Below are 25205 nucleotides of genomic sequence, written 5' to 3' on the forward strand. Positions count from 1 at the left end.
TTCCTTTGGAATTTCAGCCGCAACCGTTGACTAAAGGAAAGCGAATGGTTTGTGAAATGTAGCTAATCATAAGACAGCGGTGTACTATCATTGTCTACTGTTGTATGACTCATAAATGACACACTGAGAAACTCACACTTCCATGTTAGCTCGGTGTTTTTCCATTGCATTAATATAACTTCAAGTGCAACCATCAGTCAATACTACCGACATATTCGTCTCTTGAGATTCAGGAACTCATTTATTGTTCAATCTCAGTCGCACATTTTTAATTAGATTACATATTTCGACCAATCGTGATCATCTTTAGACCTAAGTAGTTGCGTCATCAAGCCGTCCTATCTACTTAGTACTGGAGGTGATCCTTAGTGATCGAAACACGCAGTCTAATTAAAAACGTGCAAGTGAAACTGAGCAATAAAGGAGAATTAGGTTAATTAACCTTCAGTCTTTCCAAGGGCGTGTTACTGAATTTGCGAACGCAAAACAGCAATAGTACTGTCGAAAATATGTAGAAGATAGTTGTAATTTCTCATTAAGGAATATGCTACCAGCATAGTAATTTACATCTACATCTATACTCTTCAAATCGTTGTAAAGTGGATTGCAAAGGGTACTGCACATTAGGGACGACGGTTAGCGCTGAAATAACCGGTTTTCCGTTATATCGGGTTTTTCTTTCAACACCAATTTAACGTGAGTGTTAAAACCGCTCAGAATAACAGGTTTCTGAAATAATCGATTTTCGGTTTTTTATGTGGTTTTTTCGTATAATCAACGTAGAAATCGGACAAACATTGAAAAATGTTGACTCCTAAGAAAAGAAAACGTAGTCCGTCCACCGTTTGTTTCTCAAGAAGTGATAGTCATTGAATAATATAAAAAATCACCAGTGTTCTCCAGCTGAGGCTAAATTTTTAGGATACTCTGCTAAAAAATCATCTTATAAGCGCGGATCATACCATTATTTTGGCATTACAAGTAGTCCTAAAGCGTGTAAATTGAAGGTGAAGCACTCTATTTTTTGTGTTAATTTATCAATTTTAAAGGGCTACAAGCAAATAAAGGCATATTTTGTAGACAGGGGTAGCAAAACAGCTACTTTTTATTTTTGTGGTAAACTACGGATGAATTGCGTCGTAAGTTGTTGTGGCTCCTACTGTTCTTAATCATTTAAGGCAAATGGACCGTTTTACTTCCTTTATACCGCAATTTGTAAGATACTTTCAGGCTAGGGATGGTGCCAGTCTGTAATACAACTGATGTCCGACGATCACAGCGAGAAACTATCAGATGGGGCAAGTCTCGCACACAGCATGTCCACATCTACCATCGAATGTGTTATGCCACGTGGCAACAGGTACATTACTGTGTCAGAAATGCTACACCAGTTCTTACGTCATGCTTGTTTCTGTCGGCATTATTATTAAAATAATACTGACTGCTTTTCCTATTTTCTACAATATTGCAATATTTGAAAGCGATGGAAATTTTACAAATAAAAAGTGTTTCTTAAAAACGAAAACTTTTAGCGCTGATGCTATGGTTAATTTTTTCTCTATCATTAATAAAAAATGAAAAGCACCTGTTATAACCGAGGCCAAACAAATGCCGTAAGTGGCGATTATTCAGAGCAAAATACTGATATCGGTTTTAACCGATCGGTTTTTCCTATTTCTACTTCCCATTCTACAACGTATTAGGGTTTCTTCCTCGTTCCATTCGCTTATGGAGCACGGGAAAAGTGAACGCATATATGACTGTATGTGCGCTGTAATTATTCTAATCTTATCTTCGTAATAGCGATATGTAGAGTGGTGGTATACGTATGTGGATACCTCACTTAATGCTGGTCCTTTTTGGGCACCAAAATGTGGCAGCTCGGAGGTGCGGTGACCCCTGCGGAGGAGTGGATGAGCCGAAATTCTAGTGGTCCGGATGGCCCTTTATCTCCCACTTCGGCACCGTGAGTTCAGTGAGTTGGCACGGACTATGGAAAACCGGCATGAGGAGAATGAAGCAGTAGCAAGACAGCGTGCATGTAATCTCTTTAGTACTCCAAATGCTACAGCAGTTACAGGATCGCACCCTCGTCCGGTGGCGCAGCCTGGTGTTGACCTACTACGTCCATGTTCTATTGGCGTGATAAGGCGTCGATTTCGTGGCTCACGGTGGCGAGAAATGGTGTCATGTGGACGACAGTAGCTGATGCCCCAATAGTGCCAACGCTGTATGATCGGCAGTGCTACGTCAGATGCGGCAGCTTCATGTTATTGTTACGCTGATTGCGGGACAGCTGTGACCCTCCAAGATGAGGCGAGTGACAAGCACCGGTAGGCACCCATCGTCTCGGTGACAAGGAGGGCACCGGCTCAGTCCTCACCCTATCTGGCGGTAACTGCCCGCAAGTAGAACGTCGGTGGCCTAGCCGCGGTCGCCGATTCGAACTTCGCAACTTGGGCGGGCATGCTACGCCGGACGGCCAGCTTTTATGCGATAGACGTTCAGTAAGTAAAGCACCACATTTTTTTCTGGAAGCAGATTGGTTTTAGTCAGGATTACAATACACCATTTTATTCCCCTGCCCTTTGACTACAAAATCTTGTTTTTGAACATACTCTGAGTTCAACTGGACGGTCTTACGCCACCTTATTGGGAAGGCCTGTATGCCCCCATGGTACCACTCTACTGGTCGACGTCGGAGCCAAAGTCTTGGTGCATCAATAACCTCCCCATCATCCACTTACTACTTCCTCTGGAGTGCATCCTTCATTGAACCAAACAGATAGTAGTGGCAAGGTGCGAGATCGGGTCTGTAGGGTCGATGAGGTTGACCGATCCGATGGTGTTTTGTGAGCTCCTCTCGGGCGTGCAGACTTGTGTGAGGCCTTGCGTTGTCATGGAGATGGTGAAGTGAGTTTGCATTTTTTGCCAACGAAGAGGCTGAGAGTAGAACATTACGCTTATGAGTTAATTGTTGCACCATGAAACAGGACATCAAACAGAATAAATCCTTCAGCATCCCAGAAGACCGTGGTCATGACTTTACCGGTTGGGGGAGGAGAGATGGTGTGCCATGGACTGCCATTTCGTTTCAGGTTCCAAGTGATGAAACTATGTCTCATCGCTTGTGACGATGTTCAACAAAAAACTGTCAAGATCAGCCTCGTAATGGAACTCCACACAGACAATCCTTCGATGCTCCTCTGTTAGGCGGCGAGGATCCCAGCGTGCACACATCCTTGAGTACCCCAGCTGGTGGACGAGTGTGTCAGCACTACCAACAGCGAGGTGTTTGATTGTGATCCTTCGATCTCCTCCAACCACAGTGCCCGGACTTTCCTATGTTACAGGAGTCACGACAGTGTGGGGCCGGCCGGCATACTGGAGATTGGACATTTTTGCTTTACCTTGTTGCGATCATGACAGACGCCTCGCCCAACGTGTCACCGAGCTTTTGTTCACTGCTAGTTCTCCTCAGACATTCTGCAAGAGCCTATGAATATCTGCGATGCTCTGGTTTTCCGCCAAAAGAAGCTCAAAGATGGCCCTTTGCTTGGAACGCACCTCCATTACAGACGCCATTTTGAAGGGTGAGTATAGCGTAGCCACCTAACGGAACTTCATGAAACTATAGGTGCCGAGGCAGGAAAATTCCACGATGTCCCACAACAAATTTCGCATGTTTTCAACCGAAATTTACCGAGGAAAAAACGTGATGCATTACTTTTTAAACGTCCCTCGTACAAGACAAGGCAGGTTTTGTTGCGGTTGAGGTCACGTACACGGCTAGCCAAGAGCTGTCGTAGTGTCTTGAAAAGCCTCTTACCGTCCCAGCGCACTGATCGTGATTACTTAGCTACAGGCATGCTGCAAGTGCTGAGTTTGCGGAGATGGCGAGCGTTCAGATTTAGGCATCGGCTCCCTTTTTGCACCCGCACCACTACATGCCTCGCATCATGGAGTAATTCGGTCCACCGAATTCTTGAATGGCTAAAGCCTGTTTGCATCAAAAGAGCTATTCCTACACCTGGTATTTTAGAAAACACTAGACCAGTGTACAAGTTCTATTTTAGCTTTTCTTTGTCTGTACTCTTTGTTCTACTATTTATACAGTTCTTTGCAAAACTTAAGGACGAAAGTACCTATTGCATTACGTTACACTGCCAAGTGGAATAGCTCGTGGGAACTTGGACAATTTAAAAGAAAGATCTGCTACGGTACAGTACAGAAGGTAACAGAAAAATATGCAATGAGACGAAGTGAAATGACACTTTCATTCACAGGCAACAATTACACTGAAGTCACCGCAATTCATGATGGTCCCTTGGACCTTAGAAAAGGCGAGATATGCTTCCTAATAAGATATGTGATCGCTGTGGACGGCAGTGGGTGCAAGGTGCTCCCATGCTATCCAGAACGTTGATAAGGAGTTCTTGTGGTAGGGCGTTCTTTTCCTCCACCATTGGTGGTGCATGTGGACGTGGTGCAATACGTCTCTCCCAACGCATTCCACGTGTGCTCGACGGGATTTAGGCCGGGACAACGGGCTGGCCAGTCCATTCGTCGAATATCCTCACAGTGCAAGAACTGCTCCATCTGAGCTTTTCGACGCGCTTGCACATTTTCATCCACAAAAAAGAAGTTAGGGCCGAAACAAACCCTGAAAAGACACACTTGGGGAAGGAGTATAATGTCACAATAACGTTGATCGTTGTTTGTTCCGAGTTCAAAGATTTTGAGGTCTGTTTGCCTATGCAACATTATACCTCCCCACACCATATGACCTGGACAACCTGAGATGCAAGGTGTAGAAACTAATACTTGGTACACCATGTAATTCATGACATGAGGCATATTATGTTACCATAATACAAAATAAACTAACAAAATTTTAGGGGTGAATTCAATGCAAATCCAACATACCGAGGTAAGAAACATGGAAATGAACATCTGTAAACCAGAAGGTTCGAAACAAAGGGTATGATGCCGCATGAGACTAAGAAGATCATCAAAACGTAAAACGTACAAAACTAACTTAACACCGTTTTATAACTGTGAAGGAAATTTTTGGTTTTCAAATCCGTTTACAACGCAGTTCGGATCTTTCGTAAAAGCCGTATAAATTTCCATCTCGTCACTGATATTCATTAATCTACCATCACCAGTGATACGTAAAAATTCTGATACATTAGAGGCAATTTAAGTATATATACTGGCACGAAGATTTATTATTAACACCCATGTTCTGGTGTTCCCTCAGTCTAGTTATAAAGCTTCTCCCCGTCTGTTCAAGATAATATTTTTCAAAATCATCAGAACTGACTCTGAAGATACCAGCTTGCTTCATTACTTCTGCCTTGTGAGTACTATGGTATAGAGATCTGTCTACCTGATTCTGCATGCAGAAACTTATCTGTACATTCGTATTAAGCAATGTCCTAGCTATCTTATCACAAATACGTCCATAGCATGACAGTCTAGCGTACCCCATCTTCTCTTTTACTTGCTCCTTTGTTAGTGTAATGTAATCTACATTCTTTTGTTTAGGGGTATTCCGTTTTTCAATATTCATAGCTGAAACAATCCTATTATCATAACTGTTTCTACAAGCTATATCTTCAACGTGTCTAAGTCTTTGCTCAGTTCTTACTATCAAGAGGAATGTTAATCATCCTATTTATCATCATTTTGAAAAGGCTCGTTTATGTGAATGAGGATGGCATGAGTCGATATAAATAATAGCATCGGCTTTCGTTGGTTTCATATAGATGCCAAACCTGTTTGTGCCCTTAACATTTATTATTTTCAAATCCAAGAAACTAGTAGTTCCATATTTTTCTAGTTCTATTGCGAAATTCTTTCTGAGGTATAAGCTATTGAGTTGAAGGAGCATATGATTAATTTCTTTTTTTGCACCGTTTAACAACACCAAGATGTCACCGAAAAAAAGCAGATTTTCAATGCAGTCGTCGAAGACATTGCTCAGCTGCCAACAAGTTAAATTCCCATTGTTAAGCCTTCTGGTTGTGAGTAAACTTATATTACCAAATGTACACTCATGCCCATAAATTAAGGATAATGCTGATACTTAGTGAAACAACGCTCTGGTGGGCGGTTTTCGGGTTTAAATCACCTCGGGGTATGACCATGCGGTGCATTTGGTCTGTTGTCGTCGCACTGCGGCGCTGGCAGCAGTCCACCTGGCAGGTGTGTTGGTGCATGTTAGTGCAGCGAGTAAGTGTGCAGACGTATTCAGACGAGCTAATGCTGACTATGTGTTGAAAACGCCTCAAAGAACACATATTGATGACGTTATGAGGGGTAGAATACTAGGACTGGAGGCTGGTGAAACACAGCAGGTCGTAGCACGGGCCCTCCATGTGCCACATAGTGTGATCTCAAGATTATGGCAACGATTCCAGCAGATAGGAAACGTGTCCAGGCGCTACAGTACGGGACGTGCACAGTATACAACCCCACAAGAAGACCGACATCCCACCATCAATGTCTGCAGACGGACACGGAGTACTGCAGGTAGCCTTGCTCTGGACCTTACCGCAGCCACTGGAACAGTTGTCTCCAGGCACACAGTTTAGAGACGACTGAACAGACATGGTTTATTCCCACGGGGACCTGCAAGGTGCATTCCACTGATCCCTGGTCACAGGAGAGCCCGTAAAGCCAGGTGTCAAGACCACAGTACATGGTCATTGGAACAGTGGTCCCAGGTTATGTTCACGAACGAGTCCACGTTTAGTCTGAACAGTGATTCTCGCCGGGTTTTCATATGGCGTGAACCAGGAACCAGATACCGAACCCTTAGTGTCCTTGAAAGGGACCTGTATGGAGGTCGTGGTTTGATGGTGTGGGGTGGGATTATGATTGGTGCACGTACACCCCTGCATGTCTTTGACAGAGGGACTGTAACAGGTCAGGTGTATCGGGACGTCATTTTGCACCAGTATGTTCGCCTTTTCAGGACTGCAGTTGGTTCCACCTTCTTCCTGATGGATGATAACGCATGGCCCCACCGAGCTGCCATCATGGAGGAGTACCTTGAAACAGAAGATATCAGGCGAATGGAGTAGCCTGTATGTTTTCCAGACCTAAACCCCATCGAGCACGTTTGGGATGCTCTCGGTCGACATATCGCTGCACGTCTTTAAAACCCTACGACACTTCAGGAGCTCCGACAGGAACTGTGCAAGAATGGGAGGCTATACCCCAGCAGCTGCTCGACCACCTGATTCAGAGTATGCCAACCCATTGTGCGGCCTGTGTACGTGTGCTTGGTGATCGCATCCCATATTGATGTCAGGGTACATGCGCAGGAAACAGTGGCTTCTTGTAGCACATGTGTTTCGGGACGGTTTTCTCAACTTATCACCAATACCGTGGACTTACTGATCTGTGTCGTGTGTGTTCCCTATGTGCCTATGCTATTAGCGCCAGTTTTGTGTAGTGCCATGTTGTGTGGCACCACATTTTACAATTATCCTTAATTTATGAGCATGAGTGTAGAATAGTTGTAAGACAGAACCAGCTGAAGTACATCGGTAATCTCCTGTATTTCTTGCAAAGTATATTTCTTATATTTCAGCGGACTATTAGGAATTACTTCAGTTGTTCCTGCTATTGGCACATTAGTGCACACGTTAACTGTATGAAAAGAAACAAACATTCCCCCTATTGGGATCTGAATGTCTTTAATATGTTCTGCTACTTCGGCAGAATTCTTTACATTGTGCGTACTCTCAAATGTGTAACATTCTGTAATAACGAAATTTGATTTCTTGCTTAACTTTGAAGCTGGACTGCCAATAAAATTTAATGTTGGCCAAATAGGAAAACTTATCTTAGGTAGCTATGGTTTAGTCCTAGGCCTTGGAGCCTTGTGATTCATAACGATGAGTTCTATTCTGTCTTTATCAGACAATATGAAATTGCATCGTTTAACTGCCATTTTAATCAAAGCACTGAATTCATTAGCAAGATCACAAGAGTGTTTCATGATGTTATGTTACTAAAAGCTTCTCTACTTTCATGCTATATTTCATCTCGTTGCAAGACTTCCAAAGCATCTCACTTGTCCAACATAACTGCACTGGCTCTATTACTTCTTAATTTATAGTTTATTCTCCGTGCAATTCCAGCGTCGGATATATTGGAACGTCTGTCATTTTTATTTGTATGCCCATCCTTGTAGAATATGGTTACAGGGATTTCGGCTGCTCAGTAGGAAAAGAAAATTTGAAAAACCTGCAAACCTGTCTTTTGCCTTTAATATACTTATAAAGCCGATTTTTATATTCCTTTACAGTCCCTTGAGGCTCACTGACCAACGTAAATTGGGGGTAATCCAGTTCTGTTCACTCTCACAACTGGAGCCAACATTAAATAAGCAGTGTCTGTAAATGTCTGATTGAGATGACATTATCACTTCATTGTGTCTGACTTCGCAACCATTTAGCAGTATCCACATATGTCGCTACATGTATTCACAAAATTGTACGACACAAAGAGAGGAAGGGGGGGAGAGGGGGAAGAAGAGACGGATAGAGAAAGGTAAGAAAGGTGGACAAGGAGTGGGGGTGTGTAGAGAGAGATGAACATGGAAGAGGAGGTGGACAGAGATAGGGGAGGAAGAGATGGACAAAGAGAGGAGGAGTGGCAGATGGACAGAGAGAGAGACGAGAGAAGATGGACAGAGAGTGAGGTGTGGATGAAGCGGACAGAGAGAGGAGGTAGAAGGTGATGGACAGAGAGTGAGGTGTGGATGAAGCGGATAGAGAAAGGAGGTAGAAGGTGATGGACAGAGATGAGGTGAGAGGAGGTGCACACAGAACACGAAGGAGGAGATAGACTACCAGAACTGAAATAAATACATACACGGCAACATCGGGCACTCAACTAGTACGTAAATAAACTGCGTTGATGAATCCAGTGGTATTAATAATGCTGTGGGAAGAGAATAATAATCGTTTCAATCCAATAAATGCTCATGCAAGTAATTAATGAATTTTCAAGTGACCTTAGACAGTTACGAATTGAAACGGAAAGAAAGATAAATACAATGATGCAGTGCTGCAGAGCAGTGTAAAGGCAGCACACGAGTTCAAAGTTCGTTTAAAAACACATTAATCACGAAATTCTACAGCAATCACTCGCGAAGATCGAGAGCATAGTCTCCCTCGATTAATGGCGACATAAAACAAAATTTCATTATCCTAAATAATCAATGGGAAGCAAGTCCACTATAGGTAAGTCATCAAATTAACTGCAGCAAACTGGTTAAATTTCTCAGCTGCCTCAAGACAGATAAATAAAATTAAAGTTCGTAATGACACTCAATCCCAGTCGCCAAAACTACGGCAAATATTCTAAGTCCAATGCAGCTGTTTCGCCGCTTAAACTATATCGACTGCCACCAAGCACATACCCTGGCACAACACCACTCGTAAAAGTCGAAACCCACAGACGACGACAGGCTACGGACAAACACCAAATCCCGTGTGCGCACTGACCCTCGCCCGTAGATACTTACTCTGACATCAAACGCTGCTAAATCCACGTTCAATAAGAAACAACGTCCACCATTCAAAACGAAAATCCATATACACATGATGTTGGAACAATCCGACAGTAATTATGATCATTCTCTGACCTCTCGTTATAAAAACAATACAATATTAAGAAAATTATTAGCAAAATTCGTCAGCATCCTTCCATATCATTTTACAATATGAAAACGTTTCATTACAGTTACAAAATACATACGGACAGCGTCAATAAAATGCGTTCTTCTCCACTCTAAACACATTTTATTTCATGCAAATCTTTACTTCCTATTATTTTCAAATCCATTGCGAATTAATATGACTTTTATTAGTGACCCTATACTTAAAAAACTTATTTGAAGTACATCGAACTGGATTGTAATTCATACTGTCGTCATGCTATGTGTTGCTTTTGCTTGTTGAGAAATTTCGGCTGTGGCAGATTCATGATATCCGTTTGACCTATGGCAGCGCCATCTAGCTGGCCAACCATAGCACCATCTGATTTCCCTCTTGAAGGTAGACGAGTTTCGTTCTTTGTAGTTTTTTCGTTTGATGCTTATTTCGTGAGATATTTGGCACGGTCACTATCAATGGACCACACTGTATGATGGAAATGAAATGTGGCCTATTGTAGTGTTTGCTGACAGCGACAGCTTTCATTCGACAATTCGTATTATGTGAGCACCGAAAAGGTTTAATTGTTATTAATTTTTAGTGTGAAGCACAATATTTAATATTCATAATTAAAAACTGTAGTAACTTACTGAAGAATCATGCTCACAGCTGCAATGGGCTCGTCTCATCGCCACGATTTTTATTGTGCGTTTGGCAGTATTGTGTCATATTTATCAAGCGGTTTCTCAGAAAATGAAATATCTAGCTTGTACTTCAGTCACAGCAGTTGCCACTGTGCATTCTTCAACTGGCATACCCACGCCTGCGTGGACCTGCCGAGGAAACGGCCACCGGTCAATCCACTTACCTGGGGCCAGCCTTATTAGACTGTCGCACTGACTGTTAACGTCTCCAGCAGCTCAAACTCCGTGAACCGACCAGTCGCAACGGCGCGAGGGCAATTTTTTTCACTGTCGCATTTTTCATTTCTGAGCACGCAGCGACTACGTAAAGAAGCCTAGAACATAGTGTCTCCCCCGAAATGTGAGATGTGTGCTGTCATTTGATTTATTCATGCTGTGAGATTCCGCCTTATTTCAAGCAGGCCACATAACCCAACTGTCACGTGTGCCATCGAAGTGTGGCAATGGTGCAGGGACTTTGAAGCGGGACGTTTGGACATTCATGATACAGGTAGACAGGGTATGATGCTAGAGTCAACGCTGCCCTTAACCCACCACCTCAAGAATACAATAAATGATGCACAATTCCATACTTAGAAAAAGTCTTAATGAATGTAGGCAGTAAGCTTAAATGCAAACACATTTTATGTGCACAACACTGTTGGACACTTTTTACCCAATGGGAAAGACAGCACTCCAGCTTTGGAAAAGAGTAGCGTATATAAAATTACCTGTAACTGTGGCAAATTCTATATAAATCATTCTGGCACGGTAATATATACCCACCTGAAGGAGCACCACGGAAACTTAGAAGGGGAGACACCACTTTTGCAGACCACCTTCTTACAGAAGGCCATAGTTACAAGTTAAAACATGAAGTGTTACATTAACATCCACAAAGGAAGGAAGATGAACTATATTGAAATTATGGAAATTAATAAACACGTCTCCATCAACCCAAGCCTGGTACTGAATGATCAGACAGCGTTCTCTTATGCACCACTATCCCATCCAGACCATGTTGTGAATTACCCCTCTTACTCACATGGTCCATTTCCTCTATTTAAGTTACTATAATTTCTCTTGTTGTGTTAAATAATTTTTGCTTTGTATAATTACAGCTGCATCACTCACCTGCTTTATATCATTGTTATATCTTATCTTTTTACAGTTTGCGATCTGTTAAAGACAAGATTATTGTGTTCAGCCGTATCTTTGCTTCAATGTACGACTGTTGTGATCTGTCTATAATTCATTAGTTAATGTGTCACATTTTTTATCTTAGTTAAATAACCTTACACGCATTTACACACCTCGCGTGTTTTATTCTTATTCTAACACTGACATTTTCATCTCTGGAAATGGAGATTCTCTGTACATTCATTCACTAGTTTAAAATCTTCGATCCAACAAAATTTCGCTGTACCACGTACTTACCTCTGTACCTGATGATGACGTAAAGCCGAAAACCGGTTCGTGTAACAAATAATCAATATCGTAGAATATTACACGGTGTTGTGTGTGTTTGATTAATAATGTACAAAATGTTCTACCAAAAACCGACGGAACAGTCAATCAATGCTATTTCTTATATAATTTTGGTCCACGTTTGGAAAGCAGTAGAGCGGGGATTCAACATGGCATGAGTCCTACAATCTTTGTTTGGTCTCCGGTGATATTTTCAGCAGATTTCTACGCAGTTTTCGTAAATTAGCGTCCAGTAGTTCGATGGCGGAAGCTCGCTCCCCATACGGTCCAAGATGTGTTCCACCGGGTTCATATCAGGTGAATTAGGTATCCAAAAACATCTACATGAGTTCGCTGTCATGCTCGTTAAACCGCTGAAGAACGACTCTGGCCTTGTGACATGGACAGTTATCCTGTTGGAAGATACCTTCGCCCTCTGCCAAGTCATCAAGCTCGAGGACATTCCGCAACAATTTTCACGTAGTGCATAGCTGTCACAGTACCTCAGATTACTACTAAAGGTTATATGGAAGCACAAGCGAATGTCCTATATCGCATCATAGCGCCCCAACCTTCGTGGGTCCAGGGGGCGGTGAATGACGGAGTATGTGGATATAACTATCGAAATGGTGTAACAAGAAAGTTAATCATATAATGCGTGTTACAATGGTAGTTGATAAAGTCGTTGCACCATCATGGGATCACGTGGGGGTCGTCTGCTGCGGAGACCCCTGTTTACTGTGTTCGCTGGATTGTATGCTCTAAAACACTTGAGCCTGCACCATTGTTGTACCCTGACGTCAGATCTGCCACAGATGGCCATCTATCCCACTTTAAAGGGCGGTCACGCCTCCAACCTCACATTTTGTGCTGAGGTGCGAACGTTCGGCAAGTCGTCTATTAGTGGTTTCACTGTCCTCCAACCACTTTCTGTTGACGATTATGAAAGTAGCACGCGAACAGCGGTCCAGCTTCGCCGATTCCGACATGATCGTACCCAGTCGCGGGCGGTAACAATATGCCATTTCTTAAAGTCACTTATGTCAGTATGTTTTCCTATTGAGGGCAAATATCAACGCTAGATTAATTGCTCATTCGTCTCTGCTCCACTTATACACTTTCCTTACCGCGTGACGTGCCCGCAACACCGCCAGGCGACAGTAAATCCCGCAATGGGTTGTTCTCTTGAGGTTTTGGCTCATCAATGTACACTCCTGGAAATGGAAAAAAGAACACATCGACTCCGGTGCGTCAGACCCACCATACTTGCTCCGGACACTGCGAGAGGGCTGTACAAGCAATGATCACACGCACGGCACAGCGGACACACCAGGAACCGCGGTGTTGGCCGTCGAATGGCGCTAGCTGCGCAGCATTTGTGCACCGCCGCCGTCAGTGTCAGCCAGTTTGCCGTGGCATACGGAGCTCCATCGCAGTCTTTAACACTGGTAGCATGCCGCGACAGCGTGGACGTGAACCGTATGTGCAGTTGACGGACTTTGAGCGAGGGCGTATAGTGGGCATGCGGGAGGCCGGGTGGACGTACCGCCGAATTGCTCAACACGTGGGGCGTGAGGTCTCCACAGTACATCGATGTTGTCGCCAGTGGTCGGCGGAAGGTGCACGTGCCCGTCGACCTGGGACCGGACCGCAGCGACGCACGGATGCACGCCAAGACCGTAGGATCCTACGCAGTGCCGTAGGGGACCGCACCGCCACTTCCCAGCAAATTAGGGACACTGTTGCTCCTGGGGTATCGGCGAGGACCATTCGCAACCGTCTCCATGAAGCTGGGCTACGGTCCCGCACACCGTTAGGCCGTCTTCCGCTCACGCCCCAACATCGTGCAGCCCGCCTCCAGTGGTGTCGCGACAGGCGTGAATGGAGGGACGAATGGAGACGTGTCGTCTTCAGCGATGAGAGTCGCTTCTGCCTTGGTGCCAATGATGGTCGTATGCGCGTTTGGCGCCGTGCAGGTGAGCGCCACAATCAGGACTGCATACGACCGAGGCACACAGGGCCAACACCCGGCATCATGGTGTGGGGAGCGATCTCCTACACTGGCCGTACACCACTGGTGATCGTCGAGGGGACACTGAATAGTGCACGGTACATCCAAACCGTCATCGAACCCATCGTTCTACCATTCCTAGACCGGCAAGGGAACTTGCTGTTCCAACAGGACAATGCACGTCGCATGTATCCCGTGCCACCCAACGTGCTCTAGAAGGTGTAAGTCAACTACCCTGGCCAGCAAGATCTCCGGATCTGTCCCCCATTGAGCATGTTTGGGTCTGGATGAAGCGTCGTCTCACGCGGTCTGCACGTCCAGCACGAACTGAGGCGCCAGGTGGAAATGGCATGGCAAGCCGTTCCACAGGACTACATCCAGCATCTCTACGATCGTCTCCATGGGAGAATAGCAGCCTGCATTGCTGCGAAAGGTGGATATACACTGTACTAGTGCCGACATTGTGCATGCTCTGTTGCCTGTGTCTATGTGCCTGTGGTTCTGTCAGTGTGATCATGTGATGTATCTGACCCCAGGAATGTGTCAATAAAGTTTCCCCTTCCTTGGACAATGAATTCACGGTGTTCTTATTTCAATTTCCAGGAGTGTATTACCTTGGCGAACGCATGATGCTTATTTAACTTTTGATGATACGTCTGCATCAATAAATACATCGAGTTTTGCTTTCCAGGAAATATTCATTCCTGTTGCATTCGTACCTCAAAGTTCCATGAGCACTGTCCAACGAATTCATATTCTCAACACGTGTTCAAGGTATTCACTCGTATAGTGCTTCTCTCCCTTACTGCCACAACCTCATGGATGTACAGACTGTCAATTTGTTTGTCATTTTGACTCTCCCACCTTTAGGATTCGATCACAGCACCACTAATTCCTCTCAACACACCTATAGCTCCGCAGTAGCGGGAAATCACAAAGGGACCTCCACCCTCACAGTTCTCAGGCTACTCTTAGAGGAGCTTTTGTTAACACCGTAAATCTCTTGGAATGATGATTCGTGTTACAAGATAGGTGTCGAAGGTAGATGGAGTCTTGGTCGAACACTGAGCACACGGATTGATTCTAATTAACCGATAATGGAGTTTCTGCAGATCACGGCCAGTGAGACTAAAAGTGATGAAGCAACACAATTCATTTCTCCGTTCCATCTTAGGATATGGAAAAAAATATCTTTCTAGCACAGAGGTGATGCTCATGTCAGTGAAGCGTGGATTATCTTATACAGGTATGTGTTTCGCGATGAAGTAAATAAAACTTCATTGATATATCGCTTCAAAGCAGTCGTTTTGTACAGGCTGGGGCGGATAAAAGTGACTCGGAGAACAGAGTTCCAGGGCACAAGGAAATACAATACTAACCTGACTGTATCAGATGATGAAAGTGACCACCATTCATCTCTTTGCACTTCTTAATCATGCTCAGCAAGTTACTGAAGGCGGATCGAAACCAGAATGCTGGAATTGCTGCAATGTCATCTCAAAATGTTCTGCTCCGGTTCTAGAAGACTATAAGGCTTACTGCGATACCCCTCAGACTTGAGGACTCCCCGGACAAAGTTGTCGAACAGTGAGAGAACAGGTGTTTTGGGTGGGCAGCTAGGGCCACGACCCGACTGACCTCTGCCAACAACTCTGTCAGGTGTGAAAATTGTGCTCCAAGGTTCGGCTGGCTGTATGGACAGTTGCTCCATTCTGTCTGAACTAAATGTAGGTCCTTTCCTTCTCCGTTAATACTGCCACAAATGGTTTCAAAATATCCTGGATACTTTTGTTTTCCCCACACTGCATATGCTCAAATGGATTTTCTGCAATACCGTACCACAACATACTTTTTGCGTTTCGATAATTGTTTATTGTCAACACATATTTATCGAAAGATGATGAAGATTATACGGATTATTCAGGTTCATTTGTAGCTATTCAGGAATGAGACGATGTTTTCAATCATCCTGGTATTTCCCTTAATGATTCAACAGTAGGTGGATGCCAGTGATTCAGCATAAAGTTGTTTCATCTGTCAGAAAAGTCGCTGCGATGTTTTAAATGTTTTACAAAGGAATTCTTCTTACTGATTACCTTGCAAAGAAAACGAGAATAACTGCAGAAAACTATGTAAATCTTCTGGGGAAACTGGACGAAAAAACACGACAAAAGACGCAGATTCCAAAAGGAAAAACAAAACGACAACGGAGCTCTCAATGAGGGGACTCTGGCTACGGGGAAACGGAGGGGACTTCTACTCGTTTAGCAGATTTGGCACCCTCTCGCTCCCAACTATACAACATCTAATCAATTTAGTGTCTAGAAAACATTCCGAATGAAGTGAAATTCATGGCAATGACATGTAAGTATCTTACAGTCCTTCGAGAATAACACCGTAGGTATCGGCCTCCGTAGCTGAGGTCACTAACCCACGCTTTTGTGGAGGCTCTAGACTCTAGGGTAAACTAGTTCAAATCCTTGTGATGATGAAATTTTCGCCTCCCAGTATTTGGCGGGCAAGGGAAGGAGAGGTGGTGGTGTTAAGTTTCTGGTAACCATTCTTCGCCCAGTGTCCTGATTAAATTCCAAACCTTTCCACAGTGCCACGTGAAGAGATGTTTTCACGTGGCACTGTGGAAAGGTTTGGAATTTAATCAGAACACTGGGCGAAGAATGGTTACCAGAAACGTTGATAATGATCTGTGCATCGGAAGGGGATGTTCAGCTCGAGGTCTTCTTGGTGCCTTTCGAGAGGAATGGGCTATGTGCCGGAACCAGGTTACAGCCTCTCACTTCTTTCATCATCATCATCGTGATCATCGTCATCATACAACACCAAGATAACAATACACTATACACATCCTCTTTACATTCCCTTACACTTCTCCAGCTCGTATACGTCAGGAAGACGACTCAAATCACCGTACGACCATCCAGATATAGGTTTTCCGTGAATTTTCTAAATCGATTAAGGCAAGGCAAGCGTCGGGATGATTGCTTTGAAAGGGCACGGCCGATTTTCTTCCTCATCCTTCCCTACTCTGAGCTTCCACTCTGTGTCTAATGACGTCATTGTCGACGGGGCTTTAAACATTGGTCTTCATTCCTTCCTCCTTAAGCTCCACACATATGACACAACTCTCACATATCTGCAAGAAAACGAGCCCAAGTGCGCGGAGGTAGAACACTCTTTCCGCCTAGGCCTCTGAATGCACGACGACGGTTCAATCCCGTCTCCAGCCATCCTGATTTAGGTTTTCCGTGATTTCCCTAAATCGTTTCAGGCAAATGCCGGGATGGTTCCTTTGAAAGGGCACGGCCGATTTCCTTCCCCACCCTTCCCTAATCCGAGCTTGCGCTCCGTCTCTAATGACCTCGTTGTCGACGGGACGTTAAACAACACTAACCTAATCTGAATGCACTTCGCGGCCAAGAATGTACTACGAAATTTAAATTTTCTGGAGGAATAAAATATAAAATTTGGAAAGATGTTGGAAAAGGTGAAATGACTTAATACGGTGCGCAACTTCTTTCCCTGTCAAAAATTAAATATTTTACTGTTGTAACTGAACTGATGCTCTTTCAGTAATGTCGAAGGGAGGGAACTTGCACTCTTGAAGTTCGGATAACCTACAGTTCATAAGCCTTCGTGCAAACTTCACGTCATTTTGACGTCACACGCTGAATCGAAGACGAAAAGAGCCGCCTCTGGACCTTCGTGACCATTAGGCTCAAAACACGCGAGGCATTAAAAATAATAACACTCATCTGAAGTAGAGCGAACTGGATCTGCACATTTTCTTTGCTGCAGGGTATGTTAGGCTCGAAGTCACGTCGTTTGTAAATGTGTAATGTTCTACATTCTTGTGGAATGGGCTGCGGATAAGGGAAAGATTAATGTGTTGGCAAGAATTAACTCCGAATCTTACTGAAAAAGCTGTATGCCAATACTGTATATATTCAACACTGTTCATTAAAGTGTGTATAAAAAATGAACTTATATTTAGAAACTCTGAAACCAGTTTCGGGTGTTAGTTTGTAATTAGAAGAATGGGTAGCCAATCCAGCAGACGAATTAAAGAAGTAGCTTATTTATCTTACTTCCAATGAAAAAATGCTGTTTCAAAACACCAACACATTGAGGATCTCTCTAAACCGCGTAGGTACTGGTAAATTTTGCTGTAACAAAATGACGAAAACCGTAATATTGATGTAATGGATGTATTTTAATTGAAGGTGTTTATTTGGGAAAAAAACGTCCTAAAATAACTAGCCTGTAAATTGTCTTTTGTGCTTTATAGGTGGCTGAGACTAAATTACTTTTTAATTCCATTACAAGTGTTGCACTCTTTTCTATGCTTTTTATTCTGAGTGGAAGTTTGCTTTATCAGATAACAAACGTGTATTGAATATTTATTCGCATTTGAGTGTTTCACTCTAAATTATTGACAATGACAACTCTCATCCGAGAGAGAGAGAGAGATGAGCTAGCTAGTTTTAAACATGGTAAGTAAACGTACATTACCACTACACCACGATGAATAAGCGAAATTACAGCCTTTGTACTGCAACTTAGAGCTGATGAAGGCATTAACTGCCGATTCATCATGATGTGATTTTTAGCTGTGACGAATCTACAAAGAATGACGTGTTTTTATAAAGCTATAATGTACCATAGCTTTGAAATGGTATACTTTCAAAACACGCAAGTTACAATACGAAATTATTGAATCAAATATGCTGTCACGAGTGGATAGCAACGGCCTTGCGCAGTGGATACACCGGTTCCCGTGAGATCACCGAAGTTAAGCGCTGTCGGGCGTGGTCGGCACTTGGATGGGTGACGATCCGGGCCGCCATGCGCTATTGCCATTTTTTGGGGTGCACTCAGCCTTGTGATGCCAACTGAGGAGCTACTCGACCGAATAATAGCGGCTTCGGTCAAGAATACCATCATACGACCGGGAGAGCGGTGTGCTGACCCCACGCCCCTCCTATCTCCATCCTCCGTCGAGGTTGACACGGCGGTCGGATGGTCCCGGTAGGCCACTCTTGGCCTGACGACGGGTTGCTTTTTGTCACCAGTGGAGGTGTAAAACATTCTTATTCCAAGGTGACATCCTAGCACCCCGCATCAGTCGCTAACTACAGTCGACAGCAGTTTCTACAGTCTTCAGTAACTGCGTGAGACGCCAAAATCTTGTGAACTGTAGTTTTCCCTTAAAGTTCATGTAGGAGATATCTTGCTTGCGACTTCAGTGGTATCGCATACTTCATTACCTCATTTTAGTGCAACGTTGACAAGTTAGTAGGTAGCCATATTATTGTCATTCTCTAAACATAGGTTCCCTGTCACATTTGTAGCCGCCAGTGATACAGAATAGGCCGACGAACAAGAATGCAGCGCCTGTCGGCTGTCCCTCGGTTGCAGGCGCTGGAGCTTCGGCCGGAGGACAAGGGCGCCCTGGTGGCGCGCAGCAAGTGCTACCTGCTGCTGGGGCAGCCGCAGCTGGCGCTGCAGGACGCCGAGGCCGCGCTACGAGTCCAGCCCGTCGACCCGGAGAACATGCCGCGGCCGCCCACCTACGCTGAGGGTTCGTATGCAGTGTCACCACTAGCTACTGGCGGAAACGGTTGCAGCTGCGACTGGCACAAGACAGGTGAAGTCGAAAGCAAAGAACAGTAGGTACGAGGACGTGAAGGTCAGTGCACAGTCGTCCATTTCCTAAAGCACTTGGCGCAACTCAAGCTACATTTCTGCATTCTTTTTAAACACTCGCCGGTAGCTGACGGTGTAACTTACAAGTACGTGCGCGCCGCTTCTATGTTTCAAACTTTTGCGAATCGGTTTAAATTTTGGAAGAAGGCAGACGAACACATGTAATCAGTGTTCGTCCTGTTGTTTTGTGAAAGCCTTATCCGTTGCCACGATATAACTAATATGGTCAGAAACTCAATAAAGGAACCTGTACCAGATCAGTCATCGCCCGCCTCAACAAAAATGTACATCGGTTGCCAAGCTACAGTGATCTAATGTGAGAAATGTGGAAGCGTAGAAGTTTGGAACCAGAATGAAAAATATTCTCTTCACAGTTGTTGACAGCGTGTCGCCTGGCGGCCGGAAACAACCCTTTTATATTCCGCGTGGCCAGCTGTACCCGCGGCCGACGACCTGCCCATGTGGGCGCGCGCACACACACACACACACACACACACACACACACACACACACACTCACTGGTCATACCGGACTCGAGAGTCCATTACCGCAGCAACGTATTTTCGCCATCTGTCCCTGTCTTGGGCTATTTCCTTCCATTCACCTTCAATACCTAGGCTCCTCAAACCACATGTGAAAGCTGCATTGTCCTTCTCATGTATACCGCCGGCGTCTCAGGTCTGGACCTGCCTTCACGTCTATTGTCAGAATAGCACATGGCTTGTTGACACACACGATTAACGCGGCCGGGAAATCATTTACTACTCACATGCAACCGAGATGGTGACGGGAAAACCAATCACTCTGATCTGCGCTGCAGGCGCGTGTAATCATTGAGAACACCGTATTTGTTTTTTCGAACAACATATTTAACCATACAGTGTATCTATCACGCTATCACAAAACACCCACCCAGATGTGCACTGGACCATGTTGCACAGCCCACAGACACGCACCCAATCATAATTTCAGTACACACTATAGCAAACTGCTACTAAATAATACGCTCAGTACTCGTAAACTGTCCTAATAACGCATAGCAGAACCTGCAGATCCGCTTCCAAAGTAACGCAGCAGACGTGCGCAGGTACCCCCCACTCCGCACCCTGCCCACAGGATCGTGAAGTCAGCCATCCGTCTGATTTCAGACCTCGCACAGCCCCTGCTCGGCTTCCGCAAGTGTGAGTTGGCGCGGTCAACGCACTCCGTAGCGGTCAAAGAACACATATACGTCCGTCCAGGACCGCAATCCATCACAACCCCGAGCCGCTACCACCGAACGCGGGTGAAAGTCAACTTTATATCAACGTAGCATAATTATCAAAGCGCAGCCTCCATACGCTAGATACATCATAACAGCACATGTCTTTACCTCCTTTGACCCTGTAGCACACTGCGCATTGCTCCTCACACGACATTACACGGCCCTTTAATTAAACATAACTACACATCCCTGCTCTCGCCTCGTTGCGTGACAAGCCATCTAAAACCTTCTCAATATTATTCTTACTTTACTTTTTTAAATAAGATCTAATTTACACCTCCCACCGCACCTAACCTCACACCCGTCCCACAATCAACATACGCAAACGTCCTCAACCCTATCTTGACACCCATATATCACCCCACAAACCATGTCCATCAATCAATTTACCATTCTCATCCCCTCTCTTTGAATTACAAACGTAGCCTCTATCTAAACACCAATCAACTCATCTCTCTCGCACTTTCAACAGTTCCATTTCTAGTGATTGCTCATTTTTGCACACAAGTACGGGATCACCGTTTTCGGTGCTAGCAACCCCGGAAGTTGCGGTCCATCAACCAAAATTTGTCCCCCAACTCAAGCAAGCATTGTCAGTCAATCATTATGTCGTACCCAATGCACAGATGCGATGGATAAGACACCACCGATCTACTGTAATATTATCCATCACAGCTGATATCGCGAAATATTTTACAGTAAGTCCAACACTGGCCAATCATGTGACAGCTTGTTTTCTTAATTTCAGTATCATAGCTAAACCATACTTCATCTACTTTGCAAGTATCATTGCAAAGATTCAAAGATGACTGCTCAGCACGTCCATTCACACTTAATTCTCGAACACATAAAGACGATCAAATTATACCACACAGCGCTATACGTATTTCTAAGACCTCGCGCATAGTACTCGATCAATCTCTATGAGTATAGCGGTCACAGAGCTATCTAGTCCTCTTACGTTAAAAGATCATCCTCATCTAGGCATTGACCAACCTACCCCGCAACATCGCTACCCAATTATTCCTCAACCGAACAGACGAATACAGCTACACTCCACCTTTCTTGACTGAATAGAGCTTTCCTAGTCCTAACCCATCCAAGTGCACCACATTTCTCGAAATGTAACCACGTCTTGGAGCTTAGCACACCATATCGATCTATAGTAACAGATCTCAAAGTGCCTTAATTTAATAGCATACAGTTAAGAAGAGCAAGAACGGAGCGATATTTATACACAACGTAGTTCGATAGATTTTTAAGTAAATCATCCAGTCTATCATGTGTAAAGTATTGTTCTAGAGTCCATGATCGGTGCATCGAAGGTTCCGGTGGGAGATAGAGTGAGAGAGAGAGAGAGAGAGAGAGAGAACATAAACACACACACACACACACACACACACACACACACACACACACACACATTTAAGACTATAACGTTCAGCACTTAAAAACGGCCAATAACCTTAGATCGATTACTTTTCCGTCCTGTCAGACATACATCATTCTCCCCGGTCACCCTTCGCTGAGCTATCTCTACCCCCAATCGTAAAACTTTTCCTTTCTATGATACGAGTCCAATATAGCCCTGCGGACACGTCTAGTGCTCAATGATCACACCAGATCACGAGTCAGAAATAATACCATCACTCCATCAGGTCTATATAAAAAATGATAGTTATTAGCAGCCGGTACATCCTACAAGCAAACAGATACGTATAACAGCAGCGTCCAGCATGTGAAAATTACGAGTCATCCCGTCACCAGCTCTGTAAACACCCGTCTGTCGGTCGTGTTTGGGGGGTGCCGAGCAGAGACTTTTGGTCGGTTTGGCAGCTGAGGGTGTTTGGGCGCGTCTGTTGCACTATTTTGCGAGCATGTGTGTGCACTGTGCGGTACTTTATTTGGAGAGTTTAAGAGTACAGAGCTCGTCTGCTGATATTGTGTACTGCATTATTTAAGAGCTGTTTGCTATTGTGTGGTGAAATTAGGAGTTGTTTACGTGTTTGTGGCCTGTGTCAGATGACCACAGTCGGATCAGTGCGAGTGTTTTGTGAGAAATATACTCCACGACTAAATAAAAGGGGCTCCAAATAAATAGAGGGCCGCCCTTCCTTACTTCCCCGAGCAGCACAGCGCAGTCTGAGCTGTTTTGTGCAATAACGGCAATCTGGTCAGAATGTGAGTGAGTATACAAATAACTGGACAAATTTATCTGTAGAGGAGTTACAGGTCTGGATTGGAATGAATATCTTGATGGGTGTGGTTGTGTTGCCAAGTGTAGTGCACTACTGGAGTTCAGAAACTGTGAGCGTTACATATATCGAAACCTATGAGAAGTAAAAGTTTGAAAAAGATATATCGCAAATAAATAAAGTACACTCGTTCCTCCTTCCATCAGCCTATGCACTGAAATTATATCCGAAAATTAGCAGTTGTTTGGCTATTTGGAGGTAAATGTTTTGCATTATTTACGAGCAGTTCGCATGTCTGTAGGCTGTACTATGAGTTATTTTTAACTGTTTACAATTAGCAAGCGTGTGTCTAGAACATTATAAATGAGTTATGTAGGTGTGTTTTGCAGGTCTGTATGATGTGGGACATGTCGGTGTGATACATATACTCCATTCCTAAATAAAGTAAATTAGTTCCTCCATCCATAGACGTAGTGCAGGGTGAGTCCGTCTACCAGAAACGTGTAGGAAGAGGTTGAGTGCTGGTGGCTTAGTTTGAAACAATTTTCTTAGGTTGGTGGCGGAAGCGCAAGTGAGCTTTATTTATTGGCGGATTTCAAACTTGGCGCTGGTTCCTAGGAGGAGGAGGTGGGGGTCTGGTCCTCGAAAAGTAGTTGAAATTAGGGAGTTGAACACGTTTGCATACGTATATAAAATTGTAAATTCTATTATTTAATATAGCGGGGTGGTGAGAGTGAATTAGCGAGCGTTCTCGCGATGAGCAAAAGCGCTGTTATACGGCCATGGTGGATTACACTGTCGGTCAAACTCTGGCGCCAAACGTATCCTTTGTCCGGCACACGGTCGACAGAATCTATCGTGTCCGGCGTTAGGTGCTCGAGGTCGCGGAAAGATGTTTACGTAGTCGGACTCTTGAGACAAGCGCGCCTGACCGTTTGTGGCGGGACCCTCAGGCGCCGCTCGACGCCGCCTACCTGGTGCGCTGGCCGTGGGGGTGTGCTTGACGTCAGCGAGCCAGAGAGCAGGCTCAGCCGGCCGCACGTACGTCAGATGCGCTCTAGAGTTTCGCTGTGTGATCATGGAGAAGTCGGTTGGGACACACCTGCATGACCGTAATGTCTGAAATAAAGAGTCATTTTCCAGGTATTTACAGAAGGCTATGTCTGTCGCGTGTATGGTGGGTGTGTGACGTAAGCGGGGCGGCGGCGCAGCGATTGTACAGTTATTACGCGCGCGAGAGAGCAAGTCAGTTAGCGGGCGTTTTAGTGCGGTCCTAAGGTGCTGATATACAGTATAGTCATGGCGGATTCCACTGTCGAACAAACTTTGCCGCCAAAAGTGTAGCACTGCATTCTCGCTCGCACAGGGACACGTGGCGAACGCTCGTGTGAGGTCGGCATCGACAGGTTTGAACGTGGCGCCGAAAGTGTTGCTGGGAAACGGCCGACAGTTGTGCGATTCAGCTCCGAGGGGGACAATTTTGGCGGGAAACGCGTGGAGGCGACGAATACACGTGGTGAGCGGACAAGGGGCTGCTGTGACGTCAAACTCAGCAAGTTCCAGCATGTCCAGCGAAAACATGTTTACGACCTGGGAGCGATCCTTGGGCTCGCCCCCCGCGCTAGTGGCCGGCCGCCTCATGTGACAGGCATAAGCAGTGTCTCCCCTTGCTGGCCAGGGGGTGGCGAGGATTTGAACTAATTCAGCTGGAGCGCGGGCGTCGTGGTGACTGCACTGCGATATCGAAGATGTGTGTGCTGACTGTGTTGGAGAACAAGTGATGACCGTACTGCTTGAAATAAAGTCTTCAATCCCTTCCCCCCTGCAAAATCGAAGGACGTGACTTACTTTACTATAAGTGCAGTTTATTATTTGACGCGATTATGATAGGCTACCAGTGAAAAAAAGATAAGTGATGGAGGAAGCTCGTTAGGGATTTGAACTTGTGATAGATTTTTGTTATGGATGTAAGGAGAATGGCTTTCTCACCAAGAAAATCGGACATCTTGAATAAATAATAAATGATAATAATACTTACAAGTACAGTTTTCGATAGAATATCGTGTTGGAATTTGAATTTGGCGCAATTTTCTAGTGGAGGTAGGCCTATAATAACAAATAATAATGAATGATAATAAACGAAAATGAATGATAATGAATGATAATAAATAATAATGTATGATAATG

At 44.6% G+C, this 25205-nt stretch overlaps 1 protein-coding gene across 1 annotated transcript in view; it reads left to right on the forward strand.

The window, feature by feature from the left end:
- The window catches only part of LOC126156886 (outer dynein arm-docking complex subunit 4-like), a 170615-nt gene that overhangs the window by 79833 nt on the left and 65577 nt on the right, over positions 1-25205 (forward strand). Inside the window, exon 3 of the mRNA XM_049916339.1 lies at positions 19272-19382. Within this exon, the coding sequence (XP_049772296.1) occupies positions 19272-19382 (111 nt within the window). The remainder of the gene's footprint in view (positions 1-19271; positions 19383-25205) is intronic.

The sequence above is a fragment of the Schistocerca cancellata genome, chromosome 2, assembly GCF_023864275.1.
Source record: "Schistocerca cancellata isolate TAMUIC-IGC-003103 chromosome 2, iqSchCanc2.1, whole genome shotgun sequence".
Classification (NCBI taxonomy): Eukaryota; Metazoa; Arthropoda; class Insecta; order Orthoptera; family Acrididae; genus Schistocerca; species Schistocerca cancellata.